Source organism: Tigriopus californicus, chromosome 4, assembly GCF_007210705.1.
Source record: "Tigriopus californicus strain San Diego chromosome 4, Tcal_SD_v2.1, whole genome shotgun sequence".
NCBI lineage: Eukaryota > Metazoa > Arthropoda > Copepoda > Harpacticoida > Harpacticidae > Tigriopus > Tigriopus californicus.
This window is the reverse complement of record NC_081443.1, coordinates 6,499,636-6,519,342: the sequence shown is the minus strand read 5'-3', so window position 1 is coordinate 6,519,342 and position 19,707 is coordinate 6,499,636. Positions and strand designations below refer to the sequence as shown.

Genomic DNA, 19,707 nt, shown 5'->3' with positions numbered 1-19,707 from the left:
ACTTGCTCAATTGGCTTTCTTACTGATCGGGGATTTTGGGACCCTAATAGATGTCCACAACAAGATTTCCGAGCTCCCTAACATTGTACCATGGTGGATCGTTTCTCAACGGTGTCTGTAGGGATACAAAACTTCACCTCCAATTTCAGGATCAACTCCCGGGACACAATGCCCCCATGGGTCATTCAGACCAACCCACATCCCATTGTAGTGAATTGTATTGCATTGTCGTGGCGTACGGTATGTATCGCATGGAACGGAAAGGGAACCACGAGCCACCCGAGCGCAACCGAAAAAGGGGTCCATGGGTGTCGAGATGAAATCCATTAACCTCTCTCTCTACTCTCTTCTCTCCTTCCATTTCCCATTCTTACCGGGAACAAATCGAATCCCGCTCTCTCCCGATGGAGAAAAGAAATTTTGTTGGCTTGGTCAATTTGTTTCCATAACTCGACGAGCTGATCTTTGGAGCGACCCACCGAGACCTATTACCTCGGCCTTTAAGGCAACCGTACTAGTCAGAGACCGAGTAGGGAAATGGAGCAATTAAATCAATTACCATTCGTCCTCTACCATCTTACGCATTGGTCTCCATTTGCTGGCCAGAAAAAACGACCGCTATAAATGGAAATTAATGAATAATGCTGATATTATTTGAAGACCAAAATGGTATACATAGCAAGTCCCTTCTCCTTCATAATATTGATGAGTGGTGGACTTTTCCTGTCTTTGTCCAAAACAAGGTGGTCGTTCGGTCCACAGTACTCAAGTCTGTCTTCAGATGAGTTGACAATTGTCAAGGGACCCCGGACCAATTTTGTGGGTCGGGTCTCATCCTCCTCGATCTAAGAGATGCTCCGCGTTTCTGGCTACCTTGTTCTAAAGCCCTTGTATACAAAGGGTCTGGGTTTAGGCACAGCAAACCACAGTTTGACCACTTTTTGTGTTTTTGAGGCGTCCCAAGATTTCAAATCTCGTTCATAGGTCGTCATGCCTTGTGTTTGAAGGTAAGATGGAGAAATCTCTAAAAATGTATGGTAACAAAATGATGCGCCAATATACCCTTCGATGAAAAAACGTTCCTTCAACTTTGACGTAACAATCTTCTCTGAAGGCTTCAGGTAAAGCATCTCTAAATAAAGCCAATGAATAGTGTCATGACCATCTCTGAAAAGGAAGGTGAGCGAGAGAGGAAAGAGAGGAAGAGGCTTTATTTTCCTCTGGTTAGCCTTCCACACCACAGCTATGACAGTTTCTTTTACTATTAAGGACAGGAATATCCAAATCTCGATTGTTTCCACACTTGTGTCCCGCACACGCACGCACGCACGCACGCTCTGTTTTCCACTCAGGAAATCTCCCCTCCCCCCCCCCCCTCAATTGGCTGGTTGCGCATGGCGCAAGGCAATGTTCCACTCAGATCCACAGATGGTCAAATGAGATAAAACAAGAGTGAATGCTTACCATGGAATTAATATCTTTTGAAACTAGCACTTTGCATAAGTAAAGAGCCTCTCTCTTGGAGATATATGAGAGAGCCGACTACTACCCTATCCTTGGAGGTTGTCTTATCTTCTGCGATGATCTGTGGCGATGATCAAACTTGAGAAGCGGCTTTTGGCGGGAAAAAGGCGCTTGGAACTTGGATGCTGGCAGAGGAAAAAGAACGAAGAACGAAGGAAGACTCGGGATGAAGGGGGATGCTCGGGAACAATAGTGGACCATGACGACGTCTTTGAGAAGGCATATCCGTGTCCTCTGTCCCAGTTTGGATCTCTTAGACGGAAAAAATCAGTCGATCCTAGTAGCGGGTGGCACATAGAACAAATAATTACCATGAAGCCTTTTCTGATCCTCTTCGTTCTCCTCACCATTGTGCATGCCAAAACAGGTAAGAAGCATTCTTATTCCATCAAACTAGTCTGCAATGTAGACTTCATTGTCACAAGCTGAGCTATAAGAGGACATAATCGCTTTGTTTATTGATTCGAATGGGAGACCGATTGAACATTTGGTGAACGAGATCATGAATTATGAACAAAATGCTAGCACATTTGATGAAATAACAATAACTCTAAATATGTATCGAGTTCCAATAAGAAAATACCTTTTTTCATTCCTCCCACTGCAGATTTCCCTTACGTTGCTTTATTGAGAAAATGGTATATAATATTTGGAATCAATTTGTATTCATTGACATCCCCACCGTGGGTTTTGATAATATTGTGCCAAGTAATGTACGAGCGTACAGCGTTGTACTTATAAGTAAAACGATAACACTAAAAGCAGTAAATCCAGAGTTTCGGGCTCTGCCGGCAAATTCAAACCAAAGCGACACAATTCTTGAATTGGCTTGCCTTCCAATTCATGTAGGCGTTTCCCATTGGAGTCCAAGTAATTGGAAGGCATTTCGAAGATATTTGAAACACCCCCAGATAGACAATCCTAAGAAAAGCCCAGCCAAACCTCCAAATCCCGAGGCCAAGTCGTATAGATTAAAAACCTGATACTCGGTTAGATGAGCCACTCGATCGTCCATGTTCAATTGAATGTGGATGGTGGAGTGTGGTTCGTGTGCAATGGATCTAGCTAATTTTGTTTGGAGAGCGATCCTTGTTGAGTAATGGATCCTTTGACAAGGCAGCAGACAACCAGTTTCATTTCGGATGGACTCATATGAGTTCCTCATGAACGACTGCTTTAGCCGGTTCATGTATTGGGTGGCATTCCGACATGTGTTATTCATGAGATCCCGCCATTGGCACATTGGGTATCTTTCGTCTTTGTGATTAATCAGACATTGGGACAATGACTTTCCTTGATCGGGTTGGCATTTGCGAATTCGAGTGATTCTCTGGAATACAAAATCAGGAGGAACTCATAAATGCAAATGCTCATTTCACCAATTTACAAATGCTTCCATTTTAAAAAGGTTGGTTTCCCTTCAAGGCCCAAATCTTCTTTTCAGCCATAGAATCATGCTGAATACCTCCCTGTTAAAGTACCGCTTCGAACGGACTATACAAAAGCGTTTTTTTGCCTTTCCCTAGAAGCCGAATCTATGGCTAAAACCTTTTGTTTCCGAGAACTTGAGTATATTCTTATCAATGCCAAGGCTAGCGTCATCTCAGAAAGGCTATATTTTACGCCATATCGAGGATAAGTACCAATTTGTCCGTTCTAAAAACGTGGCGTCCATTTTTAACATTTACTTATTTATCTATTTGTTTGTGTAATGCCCTAGGGGCTTTTGTTCTAACTATTCATAGTGTCTAATAGAGCTCATCAGAGTGGGAGAGACAGAACAAATGATCGGCTGATCTCTTGAATTATGGCATTGGTAAATTACGTGCTTTGACATCCAATGAATTCCATAGTGATTTGCATTGAGAAACATAATCCGAGTTTAAGTGATTCGGTACGACGATGTACTACTATGATGAGCTTCTTATCGTTATCCTCACACAAACATTTGACCTACCGAACCTTCATTCTGAGTTGATATTGTGTGGTTGTACCCAGATCAATGGGTATTGGATCCGATCCCAATTCTTCCATGACAAATCCGAGTAACCCCAGCTCACTCTCTTCTAAAAATTGCAAAGAAATTGTATTGTCTTCCAACGGTATGTCTGAGGAAGTCGTTCCCAATCCAATGACCAGAGAATTTCTGTTGAGAAAAGAGTCCTTGTATAGCGATAGGGGCAAGTAGAAACATTGTCCAACAAAAAGAAGATCGATTGGAATGTAGCCCCAGTGGTCGAGTGTTTGTGATACATAATTGCCCTTCACGTCCAAGATACCCATCGAACCGACGACATCCTTAATGCTTAATAAATTATCATACACGGCTGTCATGGCCAACCGATCCTCGTAATCATTGCGAGCAACAAAATCTTTGATGATATCCTGGGACGTGACATTGGATTTGAAGCCGGGAAGTTGGCACAGGAGTGCCACAGGAAGGTTCAAAGACGACACTTTTATGCGTGATTCGAAATACGACGTCTCATTCTTCAAATAGTTCAAAATGGGGCCTTTATAGGTCAAATAGGAGAGACTGAGAACCAGGCACAAGTAGACAAATACACCCAAGGGCTTGTTGTGCCGTCCGATTTGTCCCATTGCCGCTTTCAAATAGAGCTATCCAAATGAAACAAAATGCCTCAAGAGATAACCAGGGACAAAAAGACTCCCTTGTAAGGTGGCTCTGTCGAGTCGAATGATATTTTCAAACCATTAGTCATCTGAATACCCGTCCAACCCGTCCTTTCCAATCAGGCTATATAACAAACAAGTAAGAAACCAGCCTATTGGTCCACGTCTCCAATTGAGGCCTATTCATGGTTTTTGGTTGTCTTGGGCGTTGACAGAATTTGGTTGAACCCAAGATAAGCCTTTTTATTGGAATAATACTGAAGACAAAGTATGTTTCAGCGGAGCATTGCGACAAATTCTGTTTAATTCATTGTCTTTTATACTCGACAGTAGTAGAGTGGTAAAATAAGACTTAGTATGCCAATGCAGAACAACAAAGGGTATGGTGATGAGGAGTTCGCTCATTTCACTAAGCGAAAATGGGGACTCCCCTCCAACTTTAGACTGCATCAGATTTAGGGGACCAACAATTTCTGTTAATGATCGCAATGAAGGACGAGAAGGAACAAGCTGTGCAAATACGTTCAATGTCCCCTGTCACGGCCATGTTTTGAATCTAGCTTTGACATGGCGAAACAAGACCAAAATGTCCCGATCACAAAACAAAATGGACGCCAATAATACTGCTAATCCTTTAGGTGAGTCAGCGAGATAAAACTTGTTCCACCACTTCCAACACCGTAATATCTTCGTTTGGCTGCATTATATGCATAATTTGAGAGCCAAACTGCATAAAACAGAAATACTGGAGGGCTGAATGATATGCAAATGTAATGAAAGCCGAACCATCATAGACGTCCAGCAAGTCTGATTCGGTCTTTAATGTTGCTTGGGTCCTTCACCACCAATGACGAAGTGAATCAGTTCTGGACTCGATCATCCAACAGCAGCTCTCTCTCATGCGAATAACCACATTGCGTCAGCGCCAAAGTTTGCATGCACTTCGAACTTCTTTCAAACAATGTGTAGCAATCGTTGGGAAGTTTGTTGCTATCTTTGTCAGTTCATCATGCAGTACACTCCATTTCAGTGAGCCATGTTGAGTGACTGAAATGAACACTAAACCCCTTCGCTGTGTGGGAGCCGCTTCAGTATTACTAAACGCAGCTCGTTGTTTCAACTTGAGGAAGGAGACTCTTTGGCCACAGTTTCTTTTTCTTGTCTCTTGACAAATTATAGGGGTGATTTGTATAAGACTTGACATGGCCAACTTGAGACAATGGAGCACCCCAGTTTTGAATTATGACATTTTTTCTGGCACTACACATGGTTTTGCGCCAGTTACAGATGTACTTGCAGTAAATTTTGACGACAATCAAAGAAATGCCGGTGAGAAGTGCCGACAATGCAATGCAATGATGTTGTTCCCGGGTCATCAGAAAGCCTTGGAACAATTGAATAGGATTTGTCAATAGTTGAAGCCTCCATCTTGAAAATGAACCAGATTTTTGGATATAGGCCCTTACAAGATGACAACTCGCTCTCTATCCATCGAGCTCCAACCAGTCGAGATGGTTGGCTCAGTTTCCATCGTTCAAGGACTTGAGCTAAGCAAGCCAGCTTCAAATGATATCAATTTTATCTTGCGACAATTCCACCATTGAAGAGCACACATACATTGTTCATACATATATAAATGCCTCGAGCTACGAGGAATGAACCGACGAACCAACGAGGAGGATGTTCTCCGGGATACCCTAGTGTAGTAGAATACTTGTACGCGTACAGTACGTAGTAGTAGGAGTACTGCATATACAGAACAGTAAGTGGCCCGCTGGTCGTCTCTTCTTCCTTGACTGACTTCCTCACTTTTAAGTGGAAATCCTTTGACATTCCAACTCAGAGCCCAATGACAAGAGAAAAAAAAAGAGTTAAAGAAAAGGGGGGAGGGAAAGTAAATGAAAGAGCGAACGACCAAAAATTGTAAATTGAGGAGATCCCCCTTCATTTTCATAAAATTACGACTGGATGATCTTTTCTAGCTGAGAGACATTCCAACTCCAAGAATCGACAGCGAACTCAAAGAACCCCGTCAATCGAGGTCAACTCAGCAACAAGTGGATCATCCAAAACGATTGGACATTCAGTAGATTACGATCACTTTTTGGAGGAAGGTAAGCAAAATATGATCGAATATGGACGACTATTTATACATTTTCTGGATGTGTTTCAAGGTAATGCATGACCTCAATTTTCCTGCACCTATTCAATACTCGAATCAATCAAAGTTACACATTGAACCCTGCTGGACCCCTACTATATACAAAGGAGAGTGCTCCGATTGTTCCACCGTTCATTCAATCATCAATCTCTAGGCATTAAGGGTCTTTGTGTGGCGTCTTCTTTCGTTGGGTCACAACTCTCGTTGGTTTTTGGGATTAGTGGACCAACTTCAGACCAACTACGTCATTTGGCTGAGAGTTGGTGGTCAAGGGATAGATGGCACAACCATTTCCTGAGGCGCCAAATCTCTCCTGATGTGACTAGAATGACCAAGAAGGATTACAATTCGTTTAGTCCCTGGATTAGCACGATTGTCTTGAGTTTGTTAGATCTACGGAGAGTCAGAGAACCAGAGAGAAAGAGGCACCGCAAGAGACCCGTGATCGACATCAGCTTGAAAAAGGGTGGTAAATTTATTTCATTTTGAAGACATCCTTGAGCAATAGCCCATTCAAACAATAAGGCTCTTTTATTTAAAGCGGTTGTGTGGGGGGAGTTGCGTTATTTTTCCTCTTGTTCTCAACCGGCGAAATTTCCACGTGTACGAACAGGGTGGCGGGAGTGAGGCGAATCCCTGCCAGATTAACTAATTGGACATGCCGGAAACCTTGTCGCATCAAGTCCACAGGGATCACATAAGAGGCTAGATATTCATCCGGAGAAGTGGAACTGTCCACGTGGTTCTTTACGCGGAATTCGATGAAAGCAAAGTCTGGATGTCGAATGTGAAATTTGGCCACCTCAGCCCAAACTGGATTGAACCCATTCTGAAAATTCAGATTCAATGTCAGTGGACTTTACTAAAATTAGATTGATAATTTTGTGTGGAAAACTAACCTTTGGTATCACTTTTGTAACATATTCAGCCTCGTCCTCGGGATAGCCCCGGACTCGGACCTTCACGTAAGGCTCAATTATATCTCCTTTAATGCGTTGCTCGGATTTTGGCAAGTGCTGCCCACTGATGATCTTAATCTGTAAAACTTTGGGATCTGGACTCGACTTTCCATCTGCAAATAGTGAGGACAAGAGATCGCTCTGTTCAAATAGTTTGCAGAACCACGCGTACGTATTGTAAACAAAAGTTTTCCCCACTTGCAATTATGACACTCGAACAAAGTTGGAACGCGGGATCAAGAAGTGGAACATTTTCGGGATGCAGTGGACAGCAAGCCAAATTTTGTGCAAGTAGCCCAAATCTGGTATGGCGATGAGTCAAGTTTACCTCGTAATGAAGTGGGCTTCAAGATGTATCCACATCGGCCATTCTGTCGGAACATGGCACGATTGAACATCAGCCTTCGATCCTTGGCCTGATAGTTGAGGGCCACCATTTGACAACCCACGAGCCAAAGTGGCAGGGGATCAAAATTAGAGGAAAAAAGCCTCGTTCCTCGTGGATAAATCCGGCTCAAGTTGCGGCGGTTGTAATTGACAAACTTCTCCGGGGAGGAAGCAGCCACTTGGACGGCTTTGCTCTCTTCGAAAGAGCTCATCTCCCAATAACGCCGTGGCACCTCAAATCCTCTGAACTTCGTGGACTCCATGTAATTGACCAGGTCGGAAAATCGCTTGGACACGGTGTCTACAGATCCCACCGAATCCGAGTGTTTTCGCTTGGAATAATGCTGGTGAAGGGGATTACTGTACAGAATGGAAGGAAGGGTTTGGACATGCTGCTCGGGACACTCAAAGTGCTGTTGGTTCATTGAATTGGGGCTCTGGATCTTTTTGGCCTTGATCAGTATTTTCCGCTTAAGCTCATTGGGCGAAGGGAGATGAGTGCGCGTTCGATCCACTTCTTGCACATAGAGCATGTCTCCCAGAATAGCGGTGAGATGTTCTGCCATCTTCTCCTGTTGCTTCTTGGAACAATGGTTTTCAATGGACAGAATGAGAGGGTACTCGGACGAGTAAAAGGCGTATGGCCTGACAGCATCAATCAGAACCTCCTTGAAGTCGAGCTTGGATGTCAGCGTCCATCCGTGATAAATAATGGGTTCACTCCGTGGTCCATCCCAGCAATCTAAGAGGAGAGCACACCCGCCAAACAAGAACGTGGGATACCACCAAAGAGACCAGGGGAGATGGAGCAGAGCATAAAGGAGGGAAAGTGAAGTGACGATATGGAAAGGAAGCAGAAGACCGCGGCGAAGAAGTTGCAATGAGACTTCATGAGTTTTCAAAAGAGTTTCAGGCCGAAGGGGAGATTAAGTGGGCCGATGAGGTTGAAAGAGGGGCAGGAAGAACCGCCGGGGGAGGGGGGGGAAGGGGGCATCAGGTCTACACTAAACTGCGTTCGTACACCAGATCGAAAACTTAAGTACTCTCCACTACCATGAGTTGAAAGAGGAGGGATCAAGAAGAACCATGAAAAGGCAACCATTTCAAAGTGAATTATGGGGAAGGAGTTACTCATGGAAAAATAAAACACCTTCAAGCTTCGTCATGGACCACCATTAGACGAGAACTTTCAGAGCTTTCCAATTTGCATACTGAAAGAAGACCACTCGAGGGCCAACTCAAAATTTCCGCACATTTCAAATAGGGCATTTTTTCCCACTACCCGCCAATTACTTAATCCTTGCCATAACCCAGCATTGCTGCACTAAACCATTAAGCCGTGTAATGTTCATCATTGAGTCTGATGACAACTCTTTCACTCGGTCTGCCATCTGATGATGGGTGGTGTCTCAATACTGCCCAGCGAAGATATATTCCATAAGCCATTAAGTTATTACGGAATGACTTTGCATGAAGTGGATGGCTCTTTGTCACAGCAACACATGCTACAAAATTTGCCTCCTGCACGCTTAAAACTTAAGAAGGTGCATCTCCCATTAGCGCACTCTTGCGCACAAAATTTCCAACTGATCATGACCCTTGGTCAAAATGGATCTGCACCTCTGTCTAAACTTTCATTTGTACCACCCAGGGAGAAAGCAGGACATTCGATCAACCTCGTCGCTGACCCAATGTCCTTGTTAAAGCTTGACCCCAATCATTTGATCACAAGGTGAAAGGAAATGAAGTCTCATTGGCAATGAACGGATTCGTTCCTAGTTCGACGCATCGGCATCCGGCCTTGAGAGCACGGATGTATCCATCGATGCTGCTCTCCGAAGTCACTTGATTTCCTACTAAGTAGGTATTGTGAGATGTGGAAATGAAGTAATGAGATAGGGAGTGATTCATGTTCTGAAAAACGCAAACAGACGAGGCATGTCAATGAGCAGTTGAGTTGTATTCACTCTTTGAGATTCTTTACCTGATAAACGTGTTCTATCTTGGAATGGTCGATAAGGTCATTGGAATCTGAAAACATAAAAAACCGAGAGAACCCCTCGGGACTGAGAAGCAGGCGACTTCTGCGGGAGCCGCAAGGCTCAAACTCATTAATGATTTGACGGCATTCTTCGTCATCAGCTACACAGTGTTGTTCAATCTCCAGAAATTTTTTCAACTCTGACAAGGTCATCGCTAGTCCGTCGTAGCAATAGCTATAGTTTTGAAATATCTCGATGAGTTCGTCTCGCTCCAGTAGGTTGTGATAGAACTCGAGGAACTCTTGCTCATCAATCACTTGTTCGCCATCGATTTCCGTTCGATTGGTGTTGACCTCATCGAAAATGGCACAGATCTCCTTCTCGGTGAGGTTGATGTTGAGCTGCTGGAGGAGCCCCGAGAACTCGTTCAGGGTGAGATTCCCATTGTGATTCTCATCAGCCGTGTGGAACTGATTGCGAAGATAGAGCTCATAATCCTTCTGGATCTCGATGCTCTTCGTGGCATTGATGATCCGGCTGATGTTCGCCACCCAACTGTTGCAAATCTTTTGGTCTTCGGCCACCAGATCCAATGAAGGTGTGCGGTAATGGGAATCGAAGATGAGCGAGAAACAGTTCTCAGCCTTCAAACATGTAGCCAGGGCCTTGAATGTGTGAGCCTTCTTTTCAACGACATTGAACGTATCCGTGGCGAAGCCTCGGCGAACTTCGACGATATTTGCGATATCAATGGAATGTTTCGAATCCGAATCGGGAATCACGATCGGAGGTGTGGCGGGCATTTCCACCGCAGGAGACGACGAAAGGAGATTAGTGTCCTTGGCAAAGGTGAGGGAGAATCGCCTAGGTTCGGACACATATTCAACGGAAAGAGTGTCCAGATTCAGGTAGAACCGTCGTCGATAGCAAGTGATGCCTTGGAACGTTTTCTTTCTGATCTTCCAGAGATAGCACCCTCTCACGAGAATCTCGAGATCATCATCTGAACACGCACTTCGAACACTCTCTTTCCAAGCTGAAAAGGATTTGGGCTTTGTTCTCACTGATTTGAACCGCAGAAGTCTGGGCGAAGGCACATGAAAGGGCGGAGAACCACTCCCCAGCCCAATTTCGGGTGTTGAAGGAGCTGAACAATCACTAAATTCACCTTTCTCATCCACTGGTTCCATGCCAGAGAGGCAACCTGGGCTGAAGTGACAACTCAGTCTAAAGAACGTCCTCGAGGGGTCATGCCATTAGCTAATGCCTCTCACACTTTTTCTCCGGACTCTTGGATCACTTCTGTTTCAGTCCCACACTTCAAACGAAGACGGGAACACAAATTCTAACTTCGATCCAGACTGATCCGTTGACTCAAGAAGGCAGGTCTGGGAGGGTTCGATAGCGTGCTTAACTGTACTGCATACAAAGTAGGTACATACAACTCGCACAACATCCGAAATAGAGCGACGGGTTGGCCTTTTGTCCGCGGAGGAAGTAAGATATGTCTTCGTCTTAGTTCCCGCTTCATTACGGTCTCTGGCTTTTGGGCATGGCCCAAAGGGAAGCGAAAATGCCTTGACCTCAGGAATCTGTGAAGAAAGCAGGATAAGGTGCCCTATTTACGATTGCTTGCCATTGCAAATCACTAAATCTATTGGTAAAGAAATGAACTCGTCAAGCTCTCAATTAGCAGTTAACGGTCAGAGAGAACGCGGAAGAGCACAAGGCTGAAGGAGGGGACGAGATCGGTTTATCATGTTGCGGTCCAGCCTTTTTCCACTTGAATTTTGTTTGACGCTGTAATCCAACGCAATATTTGCAACACTCCCCCATCCTCCCTTCTTCACCTTCCTCTTGAGTGTTTTCTGTGTTTTCGTACTCTATGGTCAAACGCGGTCCAAGAACCTATCACGTGCATTGACGGGAGTAAACAACAACATATGAAATATGAAGGATTTATCACAACATGGGTGCTCCTTAATGTTCCATTTTGGAGAGCAATTTGTCCTCAGTTTATCTTTGTCAGTATTGACAAAGGCCAACACATTTCATGACCGCACCTCGGCCTGAACCCAGATAATACGTAGGATGGAACATCGAGTAATGTTAATGTACATAAACGTACACTACACGCAGAAGCTCAAAGTTTGTTTCGGCCCCCGCTGGGCAATTGCAAAGTAATAAAATTTCGAGAATGTCCTCAACACCGTATGTGTGTGTGTGTGCATGTGTGTGTGTGTGTGCATGTGTGTGTGTGCGTGTGTGTGTGCGTGTTGAGGGGGGATGTGTATATATTTTTTGCCCTCTTTTCCTCACCTCAGCCGCGAGTTGTTCTTGGTGCTGAATGAAACTGAACTTTGTTCCCTCGTCGCGCTTTCATCTTGGCCTTCAAGTGCCTTGGCCTTCATGATCGAGGAAGCCAAGGACTACTGTGGCTTGGGAAGCTTGTCTTTTGGCTTTATCTAGCAAAATTGAAAGACTTGGGCCCACAGAAATTTTCAGGTAAACATATTTAGAAATAGATTCAGAGGAGTTGAACTCAAGAACGCACAACTTTTACCAAAAGCATTATCAGTTAGTTTTAGCCCTTCATGGTTCATATTTCGAACAGATACTATGATGGGGATAATGCAATGTGCCGCTTACAAAGTTATCTTTACCATGAGTAGATTGTAATATGGGTAATTACTAGATACAACCAAAAACACAATTGTGGTTTTAAGAGATTCGTTCCAAGAATGATTGTCGTCCCTGATCAGGCCCAACACTAATGACGCACTGCTCCTTTGAGGTAGAAAAAGGACCAAAACACAGATTTGAAGTTTTTCAACTTCTAGAAACGCTACCATGTTAAATGCCAGTTAATTTGAAGCCAAATGCATTTGCGAGCATTTAGATCCCAAACGACGGAACAATATAAGTAGCGTCTACATAAAAGAAATCACGGTCGTTTGATCTATGAGGTCAGAATAATATTGGTCGATTAGGAATTGCTTATAGGGCTTGATTATTAAGAAATATAAAAAAAGTGAATTGTTGTCAGTTAACATTAACTGTTCCTAAGTAGGCTTCAAATCTCATCAGGGTCAAAGCTCGTCATAGAAACATTAAGCATTAGGAAAAAGAGTTTCTTTCATTAAAGATAAACGGATTTTATTCATTGAGGCTTTTATTTTTCAATTTTACATCTCTCATTAACTTGTACATTTTTCACAACTTTTGTCTTGAGCAAGTTCTTATGAACCGTGATTGTAACGCATCGCCTTCTCAAAATCACTCGAGCACTGCAAGTCTGCTGGGTTCTCCAACGGAAAGAAAGCCATCCCTTCAACTTCAAATGCGTTCGTTTTAATCAAAAAGTTGAATAGTTGATCTCTCTGATTTGGCCGAATCATGCCGGTAGTGATTTGTAGTCACATTTATTGTCAATGGAGAATCCATGCAATTGTTTATTTCACGTTTACAACTACTAACTTTGATCCCGGGAAATACTCAAATGATGATGTTATTGAATTGTTATTAGAGGATGGAGCTTCTGGTAACATTGGTTCAAACCGAGCTTAGCGCGCATGTTTTTTTTTAAATTTTGCAATATATCACTAGCTTGTATCAAAATATCAGCCAAAATGTTAGTTCAATATCTAGACAAGGATTTCCTCATTAAAATGGAGCCAAAAGTCAGAAGTACATTTCACCCGCATTGTTTCGTTATTACTGAGCTTTTTTGACCTCTGCACTAAACAGATCTGGCATATTACCCCTGGAGGACTTGCAAAATGACGGTCAAATGAGACACCTTACGGCTAGAAACCAAACAAAAAGTGAACCCGCCACTTCGTGAAAGGGATAAACGAGTTTTGTCTGGCCTCGTTAGTACATTCAAGAGCTCAAAAACTAAGACTTCGTACTTTAAGATGTTGTACTTCGAAGACAGACGTAGACAGCTCGGTAAAGGCTGGTGCGGTAGAAAGGCCAATGAGATGTCCTGGGAAATGTCGGTCGTACCCTTGCACAAAATCGAGAATTTCCTTCCTCAAAGTCAAGGAGCTCTATCGTGTCAGTTCAGAAGCATTCGGTGCATGTACGTTTCAGCAAAATCGCTGGGTAACGAGTAGAATGAAAATGATGCAGGAACTTTTTTCATGACGGTCCTCATCAGCACTGCTCAGGGCAAATTATAGGTAAGGACAGTCACATAATGATAGACGTATCATTCATTCTCCCACCATATTGGATTTTCCGTCAATATGAGAAACAATATGAACGAGGTTATGAATGAAAACGTAACAATTAAGAACCGAAATGATCGATAGTGATTTTTGAGTCCTTGATATGTGGTGTGAATTAAAGTGCTATGAATTTTATCATTTGTAGGTTCAATGTTGCCTTACTTTCCGGAAAAGGTAAACAATGTTACAGTCACCATCGGACAAAATGCTGAACTCAGGTGCGCGGTTGACAATCTCAATAACTACAAGGTAAGATCCGAAGTTGGATTTTTCGGGGTTTCCATACCGCAAATAACTTTCAGTGAGGTTGCGTGATCAAAAGTTTGAACATTACGTTGGAAATATATCTAAGGTGTCCTTTTCTTTCAGGTCGCTTGGGTTAGTGTGGATTCTCAAACTATTTTATCAATCCATAATAATGTGATAACCCGCAACCCACGGATATCCTTATCCCGACCCTCATCAAATCAATGGCATTTGCATATCCAAAGGGCCAAGCAATCTGATAGAGGCTGGTACATGTGTCAAATTAACACTGATCCCATGGTACACCGCTCGGGTTATTTGGAGGTGGTTGGTAAGTGGTCCATCAGATTTTTCAAAAAGACTATACTCATATTCATTGTAATGAACTTTTTCAGTTCCGCCTCGAATTCTTAACAAGGATGATGAGGGAGATTTGGTAGTGCGAGAAGGCGATAATCTAACTCTCTCCTGTGACGCCGTGGGTCATCCTCGTCCTCACATTGTATGGAGGAGGGAAGATAGCGAAGATATCATGGTTGAGGGACGAAAAGGTCGGCTAAAGGCTCCATGACCCCATGAATCTAATCTGTGCCGAATGCCATCAATGTCAATGATTCTGCTCTATTTTAGCAGCCATCGTCGAGAATCGCACCTTGCGGATCCCAAAGATCAGTCGCTTACACATGGCTGATTATTTGTGTGTGGCCTCCAATGGAATTGCTCCGTCGACGTCAAAGAAGTATCGAATCAAAGTTCAGTGTGAGTGATTCGAGTAAAACTCATTGAGTAAAAGCTAGGACACGAAGAGAATAAGAAATACTGTAGTCACAACTTCCATCTCGCTTGAAGGTGTTCCTGTGTGAGAACACTCGCGCATTGTGCCTGGTCCCTAGGGAGGAAACCCACACCTGGAATCGTGTTGAAAATGTGGCAGAAGCGTCTCGGTACTTCAATCTCTCGGGATGATACGTAATAAATCTAAACTTGATCTTCTCTAGATTAGACTTCAAGATTTTTCTTCAAAAAAGCACTCACTCTCGTACAGAGTGTGCCCTAGCCGCTAATGCCTCACGGAGACTGCGCGTAGCCACGGAATCTGGTTCTTCCACACTGTTCTGTGGTTCTTTGCATTTTGACTCATTCTATCCTTCTTCCTTGTCCTTAAGAGTGCACATTTGTGAGATGGCTTGGGAAGGAACATCAAGTACCTTTACCCCCGACAAGAATTTGAGAATCTGACATGGCACTAGCAAAAAAAGAAGAAATCATCATATCTGCAGCTATGGGTCCAAAACTATTCGTCACTCATGAGTTTTGTAGGAATTAAAGCATTCCATTATTAGGTGCCCTATGTCACAGTTTGTTGCAGTTATTGAATTAACATTGATATTTTTACGGTGCTGCCTTCTCCAGTGCAAATAGTCATTACGTTTTTCCACTCATTGATTTTAAGAGGCTCAAGTTCCACTAAGGGTTAGAGCTCCTTGGAACCTAGTGCTACTGCTTCTACTCCCGCTATTCCTCTGTTGTGAAGGCGAAGAAGGGTTGGCTTTTCAATTCGCCATTCACCCAAGAGGCGAAGAGGCGAAGAAACGAAGAAGCGAGGAGGCAACCAAAGACAATTTTATACCTTTCTAAATGCGGGGAACGAAACGAACAGTGCAATAGAATGGGTAGCTCTGCTGAGGCACTTCTTGAGGAAAGGGGTGAATTCTATTTCTTTGAATGGCAATTTAGCCGACTCCCTAGTTTAGGAAAACCAAGCAATTACTCAAGGAGAGCAAATGTTGCTCTTGCACCTTTACGCTTGTCGAAGATAATGAATAAACAACGCAAGATGTGTTCGTTTATTGTATAATTCCATTTCGAAGATGCATCAAAGACATACCACCAGGTCGATTCTAATCAAGAACAGGTCTCAATCTCTGAAATATTACTTAAGCTTGGGGATTGCTTATGAATGTCTTTTCTTCCTGGAGGTTTTCATTCTAGACCTCTTCACTTGCAGTTCCACCAATGTTTTGGATTCCCAGTCAGCTTGAAGGCGCCTATGTGGGGCAAGATATCACACTGGAATGCCATTCGGAGGCATTTCCCAAATCCATCAACTATTGGATCAAAGAAGATGGCGCCATGCTTATTTCAGGTATAGCTTTCGAATTCTAAAAAAAACTACCCGTATGCCTACTTTTATGGTAAGGAACGTTTGATTGAATTTGGAAGCCTAAACCAAAATCACATGCAACTTCATAATCAAACCCAAGAGCTTGGAACAGTAAGAACTCAAGACTGTTCTAACCTCCTCCGCATTTCAACGGATTGTGGCAGACAATCAAACACTATTTAGACATTGAGCTGAAAAATGGGCTCGAATTTGTTAATGATCTTTCTTCCCTCCCTGTTCCTTAGATATGTTGGGGTTTCATTTGGCTGCAATGCGATTCGGAATTGATCGGTTTATCGTCTTTTGCAGGGAATAAATACGAGTCGCTCATCGTGGATAGCGGATATAAGGTGTACATGAAGCTCCGCATTCGGAACGTGTCCAAGACCGACTTCATGGAATACAAGTGTGTGGCCAAGAACTCATTGGGAGGATCCGACGGTTCCATAACATTATACGGTGAGTGCCCCTGCGAGCTGTAAAGATAGGGCGCTTGAATTAAGCTGATGAATTCTTAGCATTGCTCCATCCACACGAGGGTGGGTGGTGTCTGTCTAGCATATGGTTTTAACTAGATTAAACCGTCGTGTTCATCCAGTCATATGCAGTATGTGTAAGCCTTATCTTTCCAGAGGTGAAGCCCCCGACAACCATCACCACCCTAGCCACCACCACCACCACCACAACGGCCAAAAGTACTCAAGGATGGTTCGAAGTCGACACAACCAGTGCAGCCGATAGGCGACGCCTTAAGGAAAGACGAAAAGGTACTAGTGCAAACGAAGGGTGGGTTGGGTGTGCTCTGTTCCTTGGTTGGGGAAACCTGATGGTTACATATTGTTTTAAGATAAGGCTTGGAAAATGCTCTTCTCTGGTTTAAAAAGATATCTATTTTGTAGTACGTGTTTGGTGATGGATTGCATTGTTAGTAGTCGAATGTGTAATAATTGTCTTGGTTTCAAATTCGTAGGGTTTCATTTATTAGTTAGTTACTCTGTTCTAGAGAGGATATTGGCCAAAAGGAGGAAAGAAGCTTCCCGCAGACAAAAGGAGCTTGTCACCTTTGATGAGCCCACAACGGCCCCAGTTGACGATGAATACGGTGAGAATTTGGGGGCAAGGCAAATACTTCTTTGGAGAAGTGAGGAAGATAACAACAAGATGTTCTGTCATTGTGCTATTGGAAAAGAAGTACCTTTCACAATACACCAAGATAAAACTCGTTGACTCATGTTTTCAAGGTTTCATAGGTGGACTCAATGCACACTGTATATAGCATAGGGTATTTTTTCTGACATGCCAACACTGGATTGAGTTTGGAGGGATGTTACGAACCGTATAGCCCAAGCTTTTTCAACACCCATCCGTGACCAAGGGTCATTTCGACGAATAGTAGAATGTCAATTCATAGTATACTAAATATATGTATTTAGGAGTCATTAAACCGCTTGAAATATCCTTGCAATATTCAGCTAACCTGTTCACATATTTTTGAAACTGTGTTTGAATCGGCTGCAAACTGAACGAGTATTTAAGAAATAAGCATGTTATGTCTTGCCCACAGACAATATCCCATTGCTTATTCACATGAGTTACCCCATTGCATACTCTGACCACTCAGACTTAGCCACGGACTTCTAGAGATATGGACTGCAAACGGAAGCAAAAATATCCCATCTCCTAAACCGCTCATCTTATTCCAAATCAGCACTTCATATGACCACAAGATCTTGTTGAATAGATGAGCTCAGCCAAGTTTGAGCTCAAACATAGGCTTAGGGAACTCAGGAGACATGTTCAAAGTTATATAGTAAACACTACATAAAATTTGAATTTTCGGCCTGCTCTTGGTCAGCTGCATAAGCTTTTGACAACATAACTTTGAAACAATCGACTTTGCATGTAAATGATATAAAATTGACCTACCGTTAATTGAAGGGATATACATTTCTTATTTTATTATTTTAATTCGAAAAGTGGTTTAGAGTGGCCATGACCAAGAGCAGGCCGATTTGCCGGGAAGCTCGTTCGCAGTCCATATTTCTAGAAGTCCGTGACTTAGCAAATGTATGATTCAAATAAAATTCACTAGTGATGGCTTATTCCTATCTCTATTTCAGAGGGACTCTTCGAAAAGTTTGGACTGGGCAAAGACAGCAATAGCCGGGCCTCCACGGGAGTTCATGGAATCTCTGGATCATTCACGTTTTACTACGCTTACATTTCATGCACTTTTAGTGTCCTTATGATTGGACTGACTCAGCGCAGGGGAACTCAAGTTATATCATTCGTATAGCTGCACTTGTTATAAACGGAACTATGTGTCATTCACTTTGTTGTCAGTTCATCGTAAGTGACGAAATTCAATTCATTGATAAACCTGCGTCGAATAATAAAGATCTCATTTCTATCCTTCAATTTATTCCTGTCAAACTATCTTGATTCCGAACAAGTCTGGCCAAGATTATAACCGACACGTCAGATTTCAAAGCATTCTATCAAACTGCAAGTGTCAGCAAGGTGACATTTTACCGCCGAATTTCTCTCTCTCTCTGGCTTGCTCTTATCAAAGTTGAGTCCCTCTTCTTTAGCTTTGACATTCAGATTGTCATGGAGGTGACATGAATCCAAAACAGTGAGTGAAGGTCCAGCCGAGACCTTGAACGTCTTTGAAATGAATCTTTTGCTTGAGTGCTTGCTATTTGGTGGAGTGCTGGTCCTGCTTGGACTCAATTCTTCGATTACAAAGGCCAGTGAAACTGAAACAATCTCGGCAACGAATGGGGATGAGCAAGCTCCCTTGAAACGTGATGCAACACTTTTTGGCCTGACTTTTCTATCCTAATACGCGTACGAAAGTAACGCAAAAATATGCTTAATTTCAACTCAAATTGAACCATGTAAGTATAAGCAATTGGCACTTACATATGTAAAACACTCAGTGCAAGAGGGCATGCAAGTAAGGCCAAAAAATGTTGAATTAAAATGCTTGGAAAAATGTAGTTGGCACAACAATTCTAAAATGCAACATGAAAGAGATAGATCTCCTTGGAGGGGGAGAGGAAAATGACGAGGAAGCGATCCTTTGGAAAGAATGCAAATGGAACAAAATTCAAAACAATGTGAAGGAGGAACTAGCAGTGCGCAAAAGGGGAGGGACACACCGAGAAGGGAAGAGCCCAAGGCTATTACAGTGCACAGCTAATCATTCTTGGATCCTCGGTCTTCAAGAACCATGGCCTTGTCAAGAATTGCCTCACGAGTTGTTCTGGATGCCAATCGACAAAGAAACCTATCCCTGTAGTGTCAGGGTCCCCATGAACGAAAAACCAGAGCTCTCGTCGTGGTCTTGTTCAGTAGATGGAGAGCCTGGTCGTCCGCAGATTCAAACTGAGATGCAGATCAGCCCCACAGAGCC

At 43.1% G+C, this 19,707-nt stretch overlaps 3 protein-coding genes across 7 annotated transcripts; 1 reads left to right on the top strand and 2 right to left on the bottom strand.

The window, feature by feature from the left end:
- The first annotated feature begins 1,609 nt into the window (after positions 1-1,609).
- On the top strand, positions 1,610-18,699 carry LOC131879816 (neurotrimin-like). 4 transcript variants are annotated; one of them, XM_059226253.1, is made up of 11 exons: positions 1,610-1,891; positions 6,141-6,272; positions 14,025-14,128; positions 14,249-14,456; positions 14,521-14,676; positions 14,759-14,884; positions 16,134-16,271; positions 16,599-16,748; positions 16,922-17,056; positions 17,293-17,391; positions 18,410-18,699. In XM_059226253.1, the coding sequence occupies exons 1-11, from the start codon at positions 1,837-1,839 to the stop codon at positions 18,583-18,585; spliced, it is 1,479 nt and encodes a 492-aa protein (XP_059082236.1). In that variant the 5' UTR covers positions 1,610-1,836; the 3' UTR covers positions 18,586-18,699. The 4 variants fall into 4 exon arrangements, with proteins under 4 accessions (XP_059082236.1, XP_059082235.1, XP_059082237.1 ...); XM_059226252.1 differs by having other exon boundaries at positions 14,756-14,884; XM_059226254.1 differs by lacking the exon at positions 17,293-17,391 and having other exon boundaries at positions 14,756-14,884.
- LOC131879818 (uncharacterized) lies at positions 1,820-4,140 on the bottom strand. Its single transcript, XM_059226257.1, has 2 exons — positions 3,487-4,140; positions 1,820-2,854 (listed from the first exon to the last, which is right to left on the bottom strand). The coding sequence occupies exons 1-2, from the start codon at positions 4,123-4,125 to the stop codon at positions 2,366-2,368; spliced, it is 1,128 nt and encodes a 375-aa protein (XP_059082240.1). The 5' UTR covers positions 4,126-4,140; the 3' UTR covers positions 1,820-2,365.
- On the bottom strand, positions 6,771-11,322 carry LOC131879812 (1-phosphatidylinositol 4,5-bisphosphate phosphodiesterase eta-2-like). 2 transcript variants are annotated; one of them, XM_059226245.1, is made up of 5 exons: positions 9,650-11,322; positions 9,444-9,579; positions 7,607-8,410; positions 7,219-7,391; positions 6,771-7,148 (listed from the first exon to the last, which is right to left on the bottom strand). In XM_059226245.1, exons 1-5 carry the CDS (start codon positions 10,835-10,837, stop codon positions 6,855-6,857), a joined length of 2,595 nt encoding a protein of 864 aa, XP_059082228.1. In that variant the 5' UTR covers positions 10,838-11,322; the 3' UTR covers positions 6,771-6,854. The 2 variants fall into 2 exon arrangements, with proteins under 2 accessions (XP_059082228.1, XP_059082229.1); XM_059226246.1 differs by lacking the exon at positions 6,771-7,148 and having other exon boundaries at positions 7,222-7,356.
- Positions 18,700-19,707: the final 1,008 nt, after the last annotated feature.

Coding starts and splice junctions, on each gene's coding strand:
- LOC131879816 (XM_059226252.1), top strand. CDS start 1,837: ATGAAGCCTTTTCTGATCCTCTTCGTTCTCCTCACCATTGTGCATGCC. Junction 14,129..14,248: donor ACAATCTCAATAACTACAAG/GTAAGATCCGAA, acceptor CTTTTCTTTCAG/GTCGCTTGGGTTAGTGTGGA. Junction 16,749..16,921: donor CGGTTCCATAACATTATACG/GTGAGTGCCCCT, acceptor TTATCTTTCCAG/AGGTGAAGCCCCCGACAACC.
- LOC131879812 (XM_059226245.1), bottom strand. CDS start 10,837: ATGGAACCAGTGGATGAGAAAGGTGAATTTAGTGATTGTTCAGCTCCT. Junction 8,411..9,443: donor CGGATGCCGATGCGTCGAAC/TAGGAACGAATC, acceptor GTGCTCTCCTCT/TAGATTGCTGGGATGGACCA. Junction 7,149..7,218: donor TTACAAAAGTGATACCAAAG/GTTAGTTTTCCA, acceptor CTGAATTTTCAG/AATGGGTTCAATCCAGTTTG.
- LOC131879818 (XM_059226257.1), bottom strand. CDS start 4,125: ATGGGACAAATCGGACGGCACAACAAGCCCTTGGGTGTATTTGTCTAC. Junction 2,855..3,486: donor AATATCAACTCAGAATGAAG/GTTCGGTAGGTC, acceptor TTTGTATTCCAG/AGAATCACTCGAATTCGCAA.